Raw genomic sequence first — 18,651 nt, 5'->3', positions numbered from 1 at the left:
TGTTGTTCTTGTGTCTTGTGTGATGATGAAGATTGTGTTCTGTTCTGCTCTCAGTCATGAAGTGTTAAACTCACAGCACTATAAACACTCTCAGACTGAAGCATGTGCTGACAATGCAAAGAAGTGGGCAGGATTTACAACAGCTTGAGCTCAGAACACACTCACACACACTAGAGTTACACAATGATCATTTCCATTCTGACTAATGTTATTTGAGTTAGTTCAGTAGTTTTATTTGTATTGTGACTCCTGAGTAGGGATGGGTATCGTTAAGCTTTTAACGATATTCTTATTCGTACTTTGTGTTGTGTTTTTAATAAAAAGAAGAAAAACATTGAGATCAGAATTAACATTGCTTTATTTTTTGTAATGTAAAATAAATAAAACAATTATTAGTAGTAAAATAAACAGTCGGGGGAGGCGCTAGCGAGCAGACAATGGAGTAGGTTGTGAGTTTCACGAGTTCACACTTACATATAATTATATAGAGTAATATAAATGCGTATTTGGCGTGCTGTCCGGGGGGAGGGATTTGAGCTCGAACTTGGCCCGAACCCAGAGTACCCCCCCCTTCGTGTAAGTGGTTAGAACTAAAAGAGCAAAATGTGGAGAAGGGGTGGAGGAGGGATGCTGATAAACTGTCAACAGAATGGAGGTAAGACTGCAGTGTATATATATGCACCTCTCGTTGATTAGCTGAGTGCTATCCACCTGTGTCAATTATCTGAAAGCCCTCCTCCCGAATCTTTGTTAATTAACATCGTTTCACGAGTTCACACTTACATATAATTATATAGAGTAATATAAATGCGTATTTGGCGTGCTGTCCGGGGGGAGGGATTCGAGCTCGAACTTGGCCCGAACCCAGAGTACCCCCCAAAATGCAGAGAGCATAGGACAGCCGCCTGGCTAATTACCCCCCAAAAAGCTGAGCTTGGCGGGCTGGCATTCGGGAAAGGGCCCGGTTGCTTGACCAGGGGGCCCCTGATGTTGGTTTGGTGTGCGTAGGTGGTAGATTGTCTAAAAGAAGAAAAATGGGAAAAGAGAAATATGAGAGAAACAACAACAATAAAAACATTTCCTTACTGCGTGGAAACTTTCCACTCTTTCACGCTACGTGGAAACTTTCCACTCTTTCACGCTACGTGGAAACTTTCCACTCTTTCACGCTACGTGGAAACTTTCCACTCTTTCACGCTATGTGGAAACTTTCCACTCTTTCACGCTACGTGGAAACTTTCCACTCTTTCACGCTACGTGGAAACTTTCCACTCTTTCACGCTACGTGGAAACTTTCCACTCTTTCACGCTACGTGGAAACTTTCCACTCTTTCACGCTACGTGGAAACTTTCCACTCTTTCACGCTACGTGGAAACTTTCCACTCTTTCACGCTACGTGGAAACTTTCCACTCTTTCACGCTACGTGGAAACTTTCCACTCTTTCACGCTACGTGGAAACTTTCCACTCTTTCACGCTACGTGGAAACTTTCCACTCTTTCTCGCTTCGTGGAAACTTTCCACTCTTTCACGCTTCGTGGAAACTTTCCACTCTTTCATGCTTCGTGGAAACTTTCCACTCTTTCACGCTTCGTGGAAACTTTCCACTCTTTCACGCTTCGTGGAAACTTTCCACTCTTTCGTGCTGCTCGGAAACATTCCACTCTTTCGTGCTGCTCGGAAACATTCCACTCTTTCGTGCTGCTCGGAAACATTCCACTCTTTCGTGCTGCGTGGAAACATTCCACTCTTTCGTGCTGCGTGGAAACATTCCACTCTTTCGTGCTGCGTGGAAACATTCCACTCTTTCGTGCTGCGTGGAAACATTCCACTCTCTTTTGTGCTGCGTGGGAACATTCCACTCTCTTTTGTGCTGCGTGGGAACTTCCCGGGGACTCACTGAAAAACATGGAAGAACAGCATGAGTGTTTGACTGGGAGATTAATTGCTTCGGCAGCTTGGGAATTTCTCCATTGGAGATTGTTTCTCCATCTAGTACTGATAAGTCTGAGATGGTGAGATGGCTTTTAGGGTCGAATTTTGAAGTGATAGCGAGTTCTGAGCATCTGAAAAACCCGAGAAAAGGCAAGGATAAATTTGGAATCGAGTGTCCGGGGGGTATTGAGAGGTTGGTAGCCTGTGCATAGGGTACGGATACATTTGTTGAGGATGTCTAATGTTATAGGTTGTCTGGTGTCGGGACAGGTGGGCTGAGATTTTTGAATCCCTTGATCACGAGGGAGGTTTGAGAGTTATTTATCTCCTGAGAAGGAGCGCCATACATCAGTTTGTGGAAAACTGAATGCCGCTCAGGTAACCTTTAATGGACCCGACAGAGACCTTTTATAGTATTGAGGTGGGAAATAACCGAGGTGATTAAAAGGAGAGTAAAATCGGGGAACGGTATGTTGTAGGAGATGTGGAATGCTCTAAAATTTCTCCAAGCGGTCACATAGGATTGGAGGGTCCTAGGAGACATCACTTGGAGGATGGCATCGAGCGATGCATTGAGGAGGGGTCTTAGCGGGTGGGTTACGGGAATATTAGTTGCGAATAGTGAGGTACTGGAGTTGGGAATTTGTCTGCCTCTGGAGCCAACGTCCTGAATTTCTGAAATAGAAAGCAAGACAGGGAGTCAGCAACATAGTTTCTGATCCAGGGACGTGTTTAGCAATTATGCATATATGTTACTAAATATATTATAAATGTTCGCAATATAATAATATTATAACATTGATCACAAACGAGGCACCTTAAAAAATGGCATCATAGCAGATGCATAGGAATGGATTTAATTTATGTAATGCACCATTGTGTCGTTGTTGCAATGCCCCTAAAAATGCTTTTAGTGGCCCATTATTTCTCCCACGGGAAAGCTGGTACTATGAGCTGTTAAAGCTTGAATAGTGCTAAGGACTGTCATGTCCTGAGCTCCGGTGACCATGGAGAAGCGAACCAACTACCTTGATAAAATCCCCCAAACCGATTGAGGGGGTAGCGTTTGTGAACGATTATATATCGATGGGGCACGAAACGAGATAGCTATAGCAAAATAGAGAAGGCTTTCCAATGAATTAGAAATATTAACCATAACCTGAGTTCGCCATGACATGCTTGGGTTATGGAGATGGGATCTTCTAGCGCTTGGACGGAGGACGCGAGCGAGAGGAGATGCGATATGAAGGGGCGACCCTGCGGAACGATGTGCATTGCAAAGTTTAAATGGCCAAGCAGGGCTAGAAATTCACGTTTTGAACTGTTGGATTTTATGTTGTGTCTCCTCTGCTCTCAAAGACACGAGTTAGCCAGAGAAAACTGGGCTTCTATGGGAGCAGAGGGAACAGCACTGCTGGTGCAGTGGAGAAAGTTATTCAGAGAAACTGAGCTACTGCGGGAGCAAAGGGAACAGCACTGCTGGTGCAGTGGAGAAAATTAGTTAGAGAAACTGAGCTCCTGCGGGAGCAGAGGGAACAGCACTGCTGGTGCAGTGGAGAAAATTAGTTAGAGAAACTGAGCTCCTGCGGGAGCAGAGGGAACAGCACTGCTGGTGCAGTGGAGAAAGTTAGTTAGAGAAACTGAGCTCCTGCGGGAGCAGAGGGAACAGCTCTGCTGTAGCCGTGGAGAAAATAACCAGAGAAACTGAGCTCCTGCGGGAGCAGAGGAAACAGCACTGCTGTAGCCGTGGAGAAAATAACCAGAGAAACTGAGCTCCTGCGGGAGCAGAGGGAACAGCACTGCTGTAGCCGTGGAGAAAATAACCAGAGAAACTGAGCTCCTGCGGGAGCAGAGGGAACAGCTCTGCTGTAGCCGTGGAGAAAATAACCAGAGAAACTGAGCTCCTGCGGGAGCAGAGGAAACAGCACTGCTGGTGCAGTGGAGAAAATTAGTTAGAGAAACTGAGCTCCTGCGGAAGCAGAGGGAACAGCACTGCTGGTGCAGTGGAGAAAATTAGTTAGAGAAACTGAGCTCCTGCGGGAGCGGAAGGAACAGCACTGCTGTAGCCGCGGATAAAAATAACCAGAGAAACTGAGCTCCTATGGGAGCAGAGGGAACAGCACTGCTGGTGCAGTGGAGAAAATTATTCAGAGAAACTGAGCTCCTGCGGGAGCAGAGGAAACAGCACTGCTGATCTGGTGGAGAAAATCATTCAGAGAAACGAAGCTCCTGCGGGAGCAGAGGAAACAGCACTGCTGCTGCAATGGAGAAAATTAGTTAGAAACTTAATTCCTGTGGGAGCAGAGGAACAGCACTGCTGGTGGAGAAAATTAGCCAGAAAAACTGATCTCCTGTAGGAGAAAAATGAGAGAAAAAATTAGATGGACAAATGGGAAACACGTTGTGTAACCAGATCAATCAATCGATAAATCAACTTTATTTATTTAGCACTTTTACGATGACGATTGTTTCAAAGCAGCTTCACGGTGTTAAACGGGACAATACTGCATCGGAATTTGATTTGGCTAAAAGATGAGACTCTTAATTTGAAATGTAGGCCTATATGCCTTATATTGCAAGATACTCATTAAAATTCATGAGGGACATGGAATACAGCCTTACAACTGTATACAAAATATGACGATATAAATCATGTTAATAAAATAATGTAATTGTTCATAAGGAGATTTGCATAAATATCCAAAGTGCTCTGAAGCATTCTGAAAAACTTGCAAGCTAGTAGAACACACAACAGTGCCACGTTCAGTTTTTTTAAACGTGAACGCTCAAGTGCCCACTAATTACATTGTATGGATCGCACACATCTGTTCATAGTCGCAAACGAGCGTATGGTCACGCTGTGACCGAGCTTGTGAGCATCAAGCTGGGAAGTATTGAATCAAAGCAATGATTATCAGCTGATTCCAATAGTGGCTGATTTGTTTGGCAAAATAAGCGTTGTTTACGTTGCCGTTATTTTAACGATTTAGCCTCGCGATACGTTTTGCTTTACCAGCAAGTTTGTTGTTCATCACCACGGCAACTGCATGCGCGTCCATGGTGTTTACACTTCTCATGTGTGAAAGTGACCGTCTGTACTGTAGTAACTTATAAAGAGGCGGCGAGATCGCAAGAAAAGCTTGCTGCTGTACACATCATTTAAAGACAGGAACTGTTGTTGTCCCTGTTGAAAGTCTGTGCGATGTACACTCTTTACGCTGTCCGAGTACTGCTCTAAACACACCACGTTATTAATAGAACATAGCTTATTTTGTCAGTCGGTTAGAAGACAGAGACGCGCTTGTGAACGTGACGAAGAAATGATTACATCTCGTGAAAAGCATAAGTTTATTTTTACCGTGAATGCTGATCGACGCGGCCCAAATAGGGGGTTTGAGGTAGCTTATAATTTTGAAAGAAAAAGATTTTAGCTTTGTGGAACTGCTTCAAGAGGCGTGCGGAGCCGTAGACAGCGTGAGGGGGCTGGCAGGCGGGGCGAATGGTCGGAAATGCCGCCCGTGCTGATAAACTGTCAACAGAATGGAGGTAAGACTGCTGTGTATATATATGCACCTCTCGTTGATTAGCTGAGTGCTATCCACCTGTGTCAATTATCTGAAAGCCCTCCTCCCGAATCTTTGTTAATTAACATCGTTTAGAGAGCTCTGCACAAACTTATATTTTTTTACTCTTCTAAATGGTGTTTTAATTGACTGTGTGGTACAAAAAGGCTATCCAAGATTGTCCTGAATCTTCAAAGACAATTTGTTGCCTAATAAATGTAAATGGCGAGCAACTTGCGTTGATGAGCACCGACACACCTAGCGTTAACAACGGAGCTAACACAACACTTGAGATGGCTGAACAAGCTCAACAAACTGGAGAAAGGATTGATATGACGGCGGAGATGAAGGAAGAGTTATTGTCCTCTATTAAAACCAGTGTTGTGCAAGTTACTTCCAAACTGTAATATATTATAGATTACTTACTACTGCTATTTAAAAGTAATTCATTACACTACAATATTACTGTCTCAGAATTGTAATGCGTTACATTACTCCTGTTTTACTTTTGAGTTACTTTCACCAAAATAACTACAGAAGTAGCTCTTAACATTCTAAGATGTAGACAGAGAGCATTTTACATCCAGTAGAAGGCGATATGATGTAGAATAATGACATGGGCTATCCAGGCTAACAATAGAGAATTGGCAAAAAAGTGAATGCTCAAGACAATGCAAGAAATCATGGCGATCCAACTCTGTTATAAGTATTATTTTAGAGGTAAAGTGATTATCTGGCAATATCTGGGAATAGCTTCTGTTCATAGACACAACAGAACTGTGTAAACTCTAAGTTATGACAATATGCGCATTTGTTATTTTCTTATTGTTGCGACATAGTTGCGAGATAGCCTAGTTATTTCGGTTTTAGAAAAAGGTTGTATTTGACTGCATTTGCATTTGACTAGCCTACGTTCTTGTCCTCATCTCTGATAAACTAAGCAATGCGCATCCATCTCGCGAATGTACAGAAGGGATGAGACGGTGGGGACATTTTCCCACCGGTTAATCAAAGTGTGATGACATCACCGGTATCTGGGCTTTTAAATCACTATTCTATTTAACCGAAAGGAACATGCGCACTGTCGCTTGGTCATTAATAAGGGGAGCGGAGGCAAAGCGAGTGCTTTCAATGAATTCCTATAAAAGTTATGCTTCCATATGAACTGAAAACGCGCCAGTGCGCGCACACCGTGAATGACAGCTCGTTAGTAAATGCGCGCTCTGTGTGCGGCCAAGCAGATTTTTATTTTTGGTTTAAAATTAGCCTATTATTCTTAATGAAATACACAACACAATGACAAACCCCCTTTAATAGGCTCTTTTACATTTTACTTTGAAACCAAATCTTCCGCGATCATCTGTCAGCTCAAGATCACATTTTCGGTTCATGCTTCCGTTTTTATTTGAACGGCCTGTTCTCTAACTGAACTAAATGACTGTATTACTATAAAAAATCTAAACGACGGTGTCACGGTGTGCAGTAGTCTTATTCTGTCATCTTCACCCAAGTGTTGTTTAAAGGCATTATAGGCCTATAGTTTGGCTCAGCAGCGCGCGCCTTGTCTTTCGTCCGTTCTTCGACGCGCTCGCCGTTGTGCTATTCTTTGAAACGACAGAGCCTTTAAACCTTCTTTAGCCACTTTTCCACTGGCCATTGCGAGCACAGAGACTGAGATCATGCCTGCGGCACTTCTGTAAAATCCGCAATAAACACGTACGCCTTCACTGGACTATGTCACACAATATCCAAAAGTACACCAGCAAGAGGGAGATGAATTGAAGTACTGAATTGAAGGAAAATGAAGTAAATCGCTATACAAAAATATATCAGAAGCTGTCATTTAGTATTTAATTACTAACCTAAGGCTATTGAATGACCACGAACAGGTAATAACTTGCATTTTTCATGCGTTAATGTATCACGCCTTTTTTTCCTTTTCCGTTTTATTGTATTTCTTTTTTTTTTGGGGGGGGGGGGGGGGACGCACGCGTTACTGGAAATGTACCGAGTAAAATATTACTGAAAATTGATTAGTAATGCCTTACACTACTGCGTTACAGCAAAAAGTAATAAGTTACTGTAATGTATTACTTTTGTAATCCGTTACTCCCAACTCTGATTAAAACTCTGATATGAGATGACCACGCTTTTCCAAACCGAGTTAAAGTCATTCATGGTTAAAGAATTTGACGGAGTTATATCAGAGTAACAAGCAGTTATGCAGGAGATAGCAAACAACACATCAGATTTTCGATCAGAACTGGAAGTGATTAAAACAACTGTGCTGGACATGGAAAGAGGACTCTCAGGATGCTCGGATGACATCACAGAGTTACAAAACTCTGTGCACAAGCTGGAGGAAAATGTTCAAAATCTACAGGAGACATGTTTGGACATGGAAGGTTGAATGCGGAGGTCAAATATCCGTATTATGAATGTACCTGAGGAAGATGGCTCCAGCACTCCTGCTTCTGTTTCAAGGCTGATTAAAAAAGTCCTTAAAATGGAAGACGTGCTGACTGACAGATCCCACCGCACTTTACAGGCGAAACGGCTGGATAGCAAACCAAGAGTGATTATAGCAAAATTACACTACCATCAAGACTGTGTCGAAATCCTCCGCATCGCATGGGAATCTGGTCCTCTACAACACAACGGCTCAACCATACTTATCTTTCCTGATTATCCACCGAGAGTAGCCCGTGCCAGGTTGGCGTTTAACGAGGTCCGTAAACTACTTCGAGGATGAGAGGGGGTCCGCTATGGTCTTCTACATCCAGCCCGATTTCGGATCATGTATAGGGGGACGGATAAGCTGTTTCTAGATGCAGCGGAGGCTATGGCTTACGTTAAGGGCAACATTCTGCGTGAGGTGGTTTAGCTTTGCCTATTGATGTGGGACTACAGTTAAGTTAATTTCTTTTAAAGGCCTTAAAAAACAGTTACTGATATGGTTATATGTAAAGTTGTAATTCTTTAAAAAGCGCCACTCTTTTATTTTTCTATTTAATTTGGAATATCGGGGTTATTTTAAAATATGTTGTGAACATGTCTGTGCAGAGCAAGCCGCAGAGCTAGAGTTCCTTAAAAAAAAGCACTTTTTGTGTGGATGTGTTATTTGTGAGGGGTTATTTTTTCACCATGCTCTAGTTGGTGACTGGGGAAGTTTCTGTTGCACTTAATGAATTGCTCCTATTTCTGGTTTAGCTAATTCTGGGTTAGTGGAGGGACTCTCTTCTGTTTACGTACTTAACACTTATAGAAATGAACGCTCATATTGATGTATCAAGAACTTGCCAGATAAACTTTGTTAGTTGGAATGTTAAATCTCTAAATCACTCAGTGAAACGCCGAAAAGTATTCTCACATCTTAAGGAAATGAAGGCAGATATTGCCTTCTTGCAAGAAACCCATTTGAACACATCCAACCACTTTAGACTTATAGGGGGATGGGTAGGACAGAATTTTTCACCCTATTTTTCATTCCAAATCTAGGGGAACAGCTATTTTGATCAAAAAGACTATCCCGTTTGTAGTGTCAAAAGTTGATGCTGACTCTGCTGGCCGTTATATAATAGTAACAGCCAGACTGAACAGTACCCCAGTAGTTCTAGCGACTGTGTAGGCACCCAACTGGGATGATCAGCCTCTTCTCTAAAATACCTGATATAGATACACATCAAGTCATATTGGGAGGAGATATTAACTGTGTGCTGTCGCCCTCACTGGACCGTAGCTCACTCAAGACCATGCAACTAACTCGCTCAACGGTAGAACTCAATCAGCTTCTTAAAACTTACGGAATGACTGAGGTTTGGCGCTTTCAGAATCCTGGGCGCAGATTCTACTCTTTCTATTCACCGGTTCACAAAACATATTCTCGAATTGATAATTTTTTTGTTGATAATAGTTTACTTTCATTAGTCAGTAAATGTGAATACCAGGCAATAGTGATATCAGACCATGCGCCGCTGTTAATTACTTTAAAGGGGGGGTGAAACACTCAGTTTCAGTCAATCTCATGTCAATCTTGAGTACCTATAGAGTAGTATTGCATCCTTCATATCTCCGAAAAGTCTTTAGTTTTATCATATTTATAAAAGAAATATGGGCTGTACCGAGTCTTTCCGGAAAAAACCGAGCGCCTGGAGGCGTATCGTGTGGGCGGAGCTAAAGAATGACGAATGTGCACAAAGCGGTGATGTCCTCAAGCGTGGAGAAACCCATCTATCTCAGCTAATACAGATAATGATCCACAATCAAATCTGAGGCAGAAATAAATTGAACAGGAGAAACGGCAACATCAGGATGTCCGTCTCTGTGGTATGTACTGTATTTAGGGGCCTTTGTGTGTCTTTACGCGCAGTTTATGAGGACATGATTTGGTTTATGGACTATTGTATGTGACTAACGTTAGACCTTAGAGGTAGCAAGCAAAACGGTTTTGCACGTCAGAGTCAGAATTTTGTAACGTTATACAGAACAATAATGGAGTAACTGTTAGCGCATTTGAATGACGAAGCACGCGATCGTGTCGTTTACTGATGTTTACTCATGCGAAGGTAGCCAATAGCAGAGACATTTGAAGTTGATCTACTCACCGGCTGCTTCCAAGGACCGAAGCTTTATCACTGGGACCGCTCTGTCAAAAACACACTTCTTTGGTATGATTTGGTGAAGTCCTGTGACAGCAGTGACCGTGGAAATCCACTTTGCGACGCGACTGAAGCGATGCCTTGAAGCTTACCGTCATTTCTGCGTTCAAATCGGTTCAAATGCAGCGCTGCCTTCCCGGAATGCTGTGCTGAAGCGTTGAAGTCGCTCGACGTCACCCATAGGAATAAAGAGAAGCGCGGCGCGTCATAAGTGTTCACGGACGACTGGATCTGCACCTGAGAGACTGTTTACAGCGTGCATTTCCTCTCTCTCCCTCTAGTCACGCGCGCGCGCACCCTACCGGGAGAAGAGCCCGTACGGCCCATACAAGGACCTTCCGATCTATTTAACGTCAAGCCGACCCATACTCAAAAAACACTTGCCGAAACTTATTAGAAACCGGAAGGAGTATTTTTAACACAGAAATACTCCATCAAACGTCCAACATTATTTTTTGAAACTTTGTCTATGTTTAGGATGGGAATCCAAGTCTTTAAAGGTGTAAAAAGCTCAGTATGCATGAAACAGCATTTCACCCCCCCCTTTAAACTTGCCTAATGCAAGCAGGGGATATCGACCGGAGCGATTTAATACATTACTACTCTCAGATTCAGAATTTGGAGTTTTTAGAGCATAACAGGACCCCAGGAGTGTCCTACTGTCTAATTTGGGAAACGTTAAAAGCCTATCTCAGAGGCCAAATCATATCGTATAGTGCCCGTGTAAAGAAAAAACAACAGGATGGTCTTAAAAAGATAGAAAGTGATATCTTGCAAATTGATCATATAAAATGCGTGTCATATGCACGCGAAAAACAGTGTGCCATAGATACGCCAAAATCAGTTTTGGCGTATACATTCCACGACATTGCACACTCGTACTATTTATAAGCATTTTTGTGAGAATAGCCTGAATAATAACATATCATCCTGCCTAGTCCGCGGGACTTGGCAGGGTTGCCCATTATCCCCCTCATTATTTGCACTGATGCTTGAGCCCCTGGCAGTGGCAATACGGTCCGATAATACTAATAAAGGCATACTGAGGGGTGAGTCTGAACATAAAGTGTCCCTTTATGTGGATGATACTCTCTTATATGTGTCTGATCCGCTTAAGACACTGCCTTGTCTACTGTCATTACTTGGTAGTTTTGGGAAAATATCAGGCTATAAAATAAATATGCAAAAAAGTGAACTTATGTTGATTAACACTGCAGCCAGGCTTATCACATTTAGGTATATGGATAACTAATATTTACAAGAACCTCTATAAAACAAATTTTATTCCATTGATAGATTCTATATAAGAAGATTTTGAGCGCTGGGGTACACTACCGCTATCACTAGGAGGCAGGATAAATACTGTCAAGATGAACATCTACCCAGATATCTATATCTGTTCCAGTGTATCCCAATATTTTTAACTAAATCGTTTTTCCTACTGATAGACAAGCTGGTATCAGCTTTTATATGGAATGGTAAAAATGCACACATCTGTAAAAGTGTGCTGCAGCAACACAGAGAACATGGAGGACTATCATTACCCAATTTTCAGTAATACTATTGGGCAGCCAATGCTCGTTCTATGTTATATTGGTTTAATTCACATGCTGATGGTCCTAAGTGGCTGTCCCTTGAAAATTTGTCATGCCTTCCTGCTTCTCTACATGCATTGCTCTGCTCATCATTGCCATCACCTCATCCAATATATAAATACTTTTTGAATCCAGTGGTTAAGCATTCCTTCAAAATATGGGGACAGTTTAGAAGACATTTTTCACTTAATGATGTATCAGTTTATGCCCCCATAGTAAGAAATCACATGTTTACTCCCTCTATTATAGATGATTCTTAACATTTAAAATGTAATCATTTAGCAGACGCTTTTATCCAAAGCGACTTACAAAAAAGGGGAGAGCAATAGAAGCAACGAAACAAATAAGGCCAACAACCTGTAAGAGCTGTAAGAAGTCTCAGTTATTTAAGCACAGTACACTTTTTTTTTTTTTTTTGGACAAACAAACTAAATTTAAATGGATAGTTAAGTGCTATTCTTTATTGGTCAGGTGCAATTGAAAAAGATGTGTCTTAAGATGTTTTTTTAAAAATGGCTACAGACTCAGCAGCACGAATTGAGATCGGCAGGTCATTCCAGCAGGTGGGAACGGTCCAGGAAAATGTCAGTGAGAGAGATTTCATGCCCCTTTGAGATGGAAACACGAGGCGTCGCTCACTCACAGAACGCAAGCTTCTGGAGGGTGTGTTAGTCTGAGCAAGCGAGTTTAGGTATATTGGTGCAGAGCCAGTGGTTGTTTTGTAGGCGAGAACCAGTGCCTTGAATTTGATGCCAGCAGCCATTGGCAACCAGTGCAGTTTGATGAAGAGAGGCGTAACATGCGCTCTCTTCGGCTCATTAAAGACCACTCTCGCCACTGCATTCTGGATCAGCTGCAAGGGTTTGATAGTGCATGCTGGAAGCCCAGCCAGAAGAGCATTACAATAGTCCAGTCTGGAGAGAACAAGAGCTTGAACCAGGAGTTGTGCAGCCTGTTCTGATAGGAAGGGTCTAATCTTTCTAATGTTGTATAAAGCAAATCTGCAGGACCGGGCTGTTGCAGTAATGTGGTCAGTGAAGTTTAAAAGGTCATCAATCAAAAGGTCATCGGTCGATGAACTGAGCTGAATGGAGAAATTTTGATGAAGTGCTGGGTTGGTTGAGACAACAAGTAATTCTGTCTTTGCAAGACTGAGTTGAAGGTGATGCTCCTTCATCCAGCCAGAAATGTCTGTCAGACAGGCAGCGATACGAACACTGACTCTAGGATCATCTGGTTGAAATGAGAAGTAGAGTTGAGTGTCATCAGCATAGCAGTGATAGGAGAAGTGATTCATGTTTCTGAATGACAGAACCTAATGATGACATGTAGATGGAGAAGAGAAGTGGTCCAAGCACTGAGCCCTGGGGAACCCTAGCAGCTAGATGATGTGACTTAGACACTTCACCTCTCCAAGACACCCTGTAGGACCTACCAGAGAGGTAAGACCTGAACGACTGGAGAGCAGTTCCTGAGATCCCCGTCCTCTTAAGTGTTGACAGGAGGATCTGGTGGTTAACTGTGTCAAAAGCAGCAGACAGTTCCAGCAGGATGAGTACTGAGGATTTAGAAGCTGCTTTTGCCAGTCTCAGTGCCTCAGTTACCGAGAGCAAGGCAGTCTCGGTCGAATGGCCGCTTTTGAAGCGGGATTGGTTGTTGTCCATGAGGTTGTTCTGTTCAAGAAACAGAGAGTTGATTGAACACAACTCGCTTAAGTGTCTTTGCAATTAAAGGCAGAAGGGATACCGGTCTGTAGTTTTCTAAAAGTGCTGGATTCAGAGAGGGTTTCTTAAGCAGTGGGGTTACCCGAGCCTGCTTAAATGCTGTGGGAAAGGTTCCCGTGTGAAGAGAAGTGTTGACAATGTGAGTGAGTGCAGGAGTGATTGAAGAAGAAATGGCCTGAAGGAGGTGAGTGGGAATAGGATCAAGTGGACAGGTAGTAGGGTGATTGGAAAGGATGAGTTTAGAAATATCTGCCTTGCAGAGCGGAGAGAAGGATGGAAGCGTGTTCGTGTTAGTTGTTGAGATGTGCGTGTCAGTTTGTGATGAGGAGAACTGTTTGCTGATGAGAGATGTTTTGTTTGTGAAAAATGATGCAAAGTCATCAGCTGTAAGAGTTGATGAAGGAGGGGGAGGAGGAGGACAAAGGAGAGAGGAGAATGTTTTAAAGAGTTTACGAGAGTCAGAGCAATTGTTGATTTTGTTGTGGTAGTATGTTGTTTTATCAGTGGAGACATTTGTAGAGAAAGAAGAGAGAAGAGACTGATACAAGGTAAGGTCAGTATAGTTTTTAGATTTCCGCCATTTCGTCTCTGCCGCCCTGAGTCCATAGTGATGTTCACGGAGAACATCAGACAGCCAGGGGGCAGATGGGGTGGGGCGGGCTGGTCTGGATGAAAGGGGGAAAAAACTGTCTAAGGAGGATGTTAGAGTGGAGCAAAGAGTGTCAGTAGCACAGTTAGTGTCCAGTACTGAGAACTGAGCAGGTGGAGGGAGTGAAGATGAAACCATAGTGGATAGGCGAGAGGGAGAGAGTGAGCGTAGATTATGCCGAAAGCTAATCTGTGTAGGAGTACGTGTTGTGTAAGGAGTCCGTATGAGGTTAAGAGGGATGAGAAAGTGGTCTGAGGTGTGTAATGGAGTAAATAAAGTGTTGTCCATGGAGCAGTTGCGTGTGTAGACAAGGTCTAATTGGTTACCTGATCTGTGAGTAGCCGTAGTAGATACTAACTTAAGGTCAAATGAAGTCAGTAGAGTGCTGAAGTCTGCAGCTAGGTGTTTATCAAGATGGATGTTGAAGTCACCAAGCAGAATCAGTGGAGTGCCATCCTCAGGGAAGCTAGAAAGTAACACATCCAACTCCTCCACAAAGTTACCGAGGTGACCTTGAGGACGATAGACCACTACCACATGGATTTTAACAGGGTGAGTAATAGTGATTGAGTGCGATTCAAATGAATTGGCCGGTAGAGATGGTAAGGGATCAAATTTCCAATCATTTGAGATAAGCAAACCAGTACCCCCACCCCTCCCAATAGGCCGAGGAGTGTGTGAAAAAGTACAATTGCTTGAGAGGGCTGCAGGAGTGACAGTGTCCTCTGGTTTGATCCAGGTCTCAGTTAGGGCCATGAGGCTAAGCTGAGAATGAGTCCCAATAGATGAAATAAAGTCTGCTTTGTTTACAGCCGACTGGGAATTCCAGAGACCAATTGGAATAGAGAGTAAAGTAGCAGCGGATGTCTGTAGACTGCGCAAATTATTAGGATTGCGGTGTCTCACACGTACAGAGCGTGATTTACAAGTGCTAGTAGTAATAGTAGAGATTTGAAAGCATATTGTGTTGTGTGTGATGGTCCATCAGCAGCTGCAGTATCTCTCAGCTGTATCAGTGCAGTCACTGTGACGTCTGACTGACACAGGTTTTTGTACGACTCTTTATTACTGTGTGAACAACCAGTTCCTGATATAGTGTACACTCTGACAGTAATAATCTCCTGTATCTTCAGTCTGGACTCCACTGATGGTCAGAGTGAAATCACTGCCAGATCCACTGCCACTGAATCTAGATGGAGTTCCAGTATTACGGGTTGTTGCGTAATATATGAGGAATTTAGGAGCTTCTCCAGGTTTCTGTGAGTACCAGGCTAAACGATTACCATTACTATCAGTATACACACTACTGCTGATTTTACAGTTTATTCTGACGTCTTGTCCTGGTTGAGCTGTTATTGATGGACTCTGAGTTAATGTGTACTGTCCTCTACACTCTGAAAGAAATCAGAAACAAAAAGTACAAATTATAAACAGTATATTTGACATTTTAAAAGAATTAAAAATTGCTGTAAAACTGTAGCTATCACAAACCTTGAGCAAACCGAGTGAGAGTCCAGATGAAGATGATGATGGTGTTCATTGTTGTTCTTGTGTCTTGTGTGATGATGAAGATTGTGTTCTGTTCTGCTCTCAGTCATGAAGTGTTAAACTCACAGCACTATAAACACTCTCAGACTGAAGCATGTGCTGACAATGCAAAGAAGTGGGCAGGATTTACAACAGCTTGTGCTCAGAACACACTCACACACACTAGAGTTACACAATGATCATTTCCATTCTGACTAATGTTATTTTAGTTAGTTCAGTAGTTTTATTTGTATTGTGACTCCTGAGACACTGAGGATGTGCAGATGAACGTCCATCTCTGTGTCCATATTCAGTCATGTGACCATCATCACTGCTACACTTCCACTAGATGAACCGCCATCACTAAAGTCAGATCATGAATCATGAGTCTGTTCAGAAAGTATCAGGACTGATTGTGAATCTCTAATCAGAGTTCATGGTGTCACTCCATCTATCATGAAGCCTCATGTGTGTCTGAAATCATCAGATGGAGAAGAAACAGGCTGTTAAAGATGGAGACATATTAGAGCTTGTTCACGTTTCATGATCTTGTGTGGAGATTCATAACCAGTCCAGATACTTTTATAACAGACCTTGAATATGAAAACATGCTTGACTGTGGAGAACATGCAAAATACCTTTTCTATTTCCATTGTTGACACTTTCTATTGACTTTGGCTATAATATTCAATAAACTCATGATTTGAGCAGATTTTCACTGAAGATTGAAGTCTGAAGCTGCAGGTTTTTTTGTCAATCCTGAAGATTGAGCTGCATATGAAGAACAGAAGCATCATTATGAGAAACTCCACAACATCATCCATGATCAAAGAGGTCAAAGGTCACCTCAGAGGTCACAGCTCATCAAATATATTTCTTTAAACAGTGTTATATCAGAAATCATTGAGTCAATCTGAATGAGTGAGTGTTGAGAAGAGCTGAGGAGCTTCTAATATCAGTGTGTTGAAGTGTTGTTTCTCTCTCTCTGCTGGAGTGTGTGTTCACTCGAGTGGAATAGAGGTTTTTGTACGAGCGTTTCATTAGATTGTATCACTGTGGTGGACATTCGGTGGAGGAACCAAACTGGTGATCGGTAAGTCTGTCTATTTAATTACCGAATAAAAAAATACAGTTTAGATTTCAGAAAGTGTTTTACAGTCGAAACAAGAACAACATTTATTAATGATAATGATTATTAGATATTGTGCTGAAACTTTACTTGAAGCCTTTATGTATAATGCATTATAAAGATATTCATAATGGAGATTATAATGCCTTATATCTTTTCATAAATAATTGTAACCAAAGTTAAAATGCATTATTTGCAAATTCCTTGTTGCGTCTGAAATTGGTTGTTTGTCGTGAGTTTTAATGTATTATAATTTCTAAAGGTGTAACGATGAATAGATAATATTATAATGTGTTATAACTGTGGTTACAATTATTCATGAGATCATACATGCATTATAATGTGTATAACAATTCATAATTAATGCATTAAATACTTTTATAATGCATTGGGTATAAAGGCTTTAAGTGTTTCTGATATTGTGTAATAATTATTTAATCTGAATCAATGATATTGTCATGTTTATACATTCAGAAGAACGGCATTATTCCTTTCAACAACAAAATCTAAACATATTTCCATAAAGCGTCTCACTATGAGTTTATTGAGTTTATTACAGGTTTGTTTTCCTTCATTTATTTCTACACTGAGTTCATATATAGTTCATCTTTTATTGTAGATATCATACATGGAGAAAAGAGATTTGACATCAGAATGTAAATGTTGTACTTTCTGTCGTTCAGTAAATGATACTGAATCTCTTTTGCTCATGTTGTGATTATAATTCAGTGCTTTATAATACAAACACAATTTATGTGTGACTTTTAATTCTGTTTGAAATTGAGTTGAATATCTCAGTAAAATGTAAGAACTTTATGTTGTGAGTTAAAAACTGCTGTAATGAAATCAGTCGGTGTATTACAATGTTCAGTTTGATTGATGAGGTTTGATGTAAATGTATATAGTGATTGTGTCGTTTGTATATTGTATATATATATATATATATCAGCTGTAGTGATGTTGAAGGACATGAAGGATCAGATTGTGAGTGTGATTTGTCCTGCTGTTGAAATGCTGTGAATGAAAGTGCAGTGTGTGTTCTTTGTGTTTGTGAATGTGTTGTGTTTGTCTCCTGCAGCTGGTCCCACAGTGAAGCCCTCAGTGTCTCTGCTGCCGCCCTCTTCTCTGCAGATCTCTGGAGACTCAGCCGCACTGCTCTGCCTGCTCAGCTCTTACTCTCCACAGGGGGCGCTGGTGAGCTGGACACTGGACGGGTCAGAGGTCACCGAGGGGGTTCTGACCAGCGCAGAGAGCCAGCAGGACGATGGCCGCTACAGCCGCAGTAGCGTCCTGACCCTCAGCAAAGCACGCTGGGAAGAGGGAGAGGTGTACGTCTGCAGAGTAACACATGATGGAGCTCCTCCTCATGAGGTCTCGTTCCACAAGAGCTCTGAGTGCTGATGTTTCTCTCCTGAAGATGAGCCGTATCTGAGTGTCCTGTGTCAGGCAGGATTCACATGAGTCTAGTGCTGCAGCTGTAGTGATTTACAACTCAATACTGAAAGAGAGCTCGCGTGTGTCAAAGCACTGTGTGATCTTTCAATCTGCTGTGTTTGCTGCAACATTCAATAAAGCTTCTCAACAAGTTCACTTTGTGTCTGACAACATCATTCAGCTAACAGATGAAGATGCAGGTGCTTTTCAGAAGGTTGATGTAGCAGTAAATGTCAAATAAAGCTCTTGGGGTTTGAACATGGTCTCTGGAGACAGAGCTGCTCTATTCTGAGAGGATCACAATCACTCCACCCTGACAATGCAAATGGGATTTTCAGTCTCACTCTTTGATTGGTTACAGGATCTGGACTGGAACAGACCACTTTCACTTCTGCTACACATTTACATTTACAGAAGGGGCTGAACTTTAATATATA

At 42.1% G+C, this 18,651-nt stretch overlaps 1 protein-coding gene across 1 annotated transcript; it reads left to right on the top strand.

Annotated features, from left to right (window-relative positions):
* Positions 1–7,932: 7,932 nt before the first annotated feature.
* LOC137064361 (immunoglobulin lambda-like polypeptide 5) lies at positions 7,933–18,209 on the top strand. The gene is made up of 3 exons (XM_067435719.1): positions 7,933–8,226; positions 16,696–16,744; positions 17,859–18,209. Exons 1-3 carry the CDS (start codon positions 7,933–7,935, stop codon positions 18,179–18,181), a joined length of 666 nt encoding a protein of 221 aa, XP_067291820.1. The 3' UTR covers positions 18,182–18,209.
* The last annotated feature ends 442 nt before the right edge of the window (positions 18,210–18,651 follow it).

The sequence above is a fragment of the Pseudorasbora parva genome, chromosome 25 (genome assembly GCF_024679245.1).
Source record: "Pseudorasbora parva isolate DD20220531a chromosome 25, ASM2467924v1, whole genome shotgun sequence".
Lineage (NCBI taxonomy): Eukaryota > Metazoa > Chordata > Actinopteri > Cypriniformes > Gobionidae > Pseudorasbora > Pseudorasbora parva.
This window is presented reverse-complemented; position numbering and strand designations above follow the sequence as displayed.

Excerpts from the sequence above, each read along its gene's own strand:
- LOC137064361 (XM_067435719.1), top strand. The coding sequence starts at position 7,933 with ATGAATGTACCTGAGGAAGATGGCTCCAGCACTCCTGCTTCTGTTTCA. Across the intron at positions 8,227-16,695 it reads CCAGGTTGGCGTTTAACGAG|ATTGTATCACTGTGGTGGAC; the intron begins GTCCGTAAACTA and ends GCGTTTCATTAG. Across the intron at positions 16,745-17,858 it reads AGGAACCAAACTGGTGATCG|CTGGTCCCACAGTGAAGCCC; the intron begins GTAAGTCTGTCT and ends TGTCTCCTGCAG.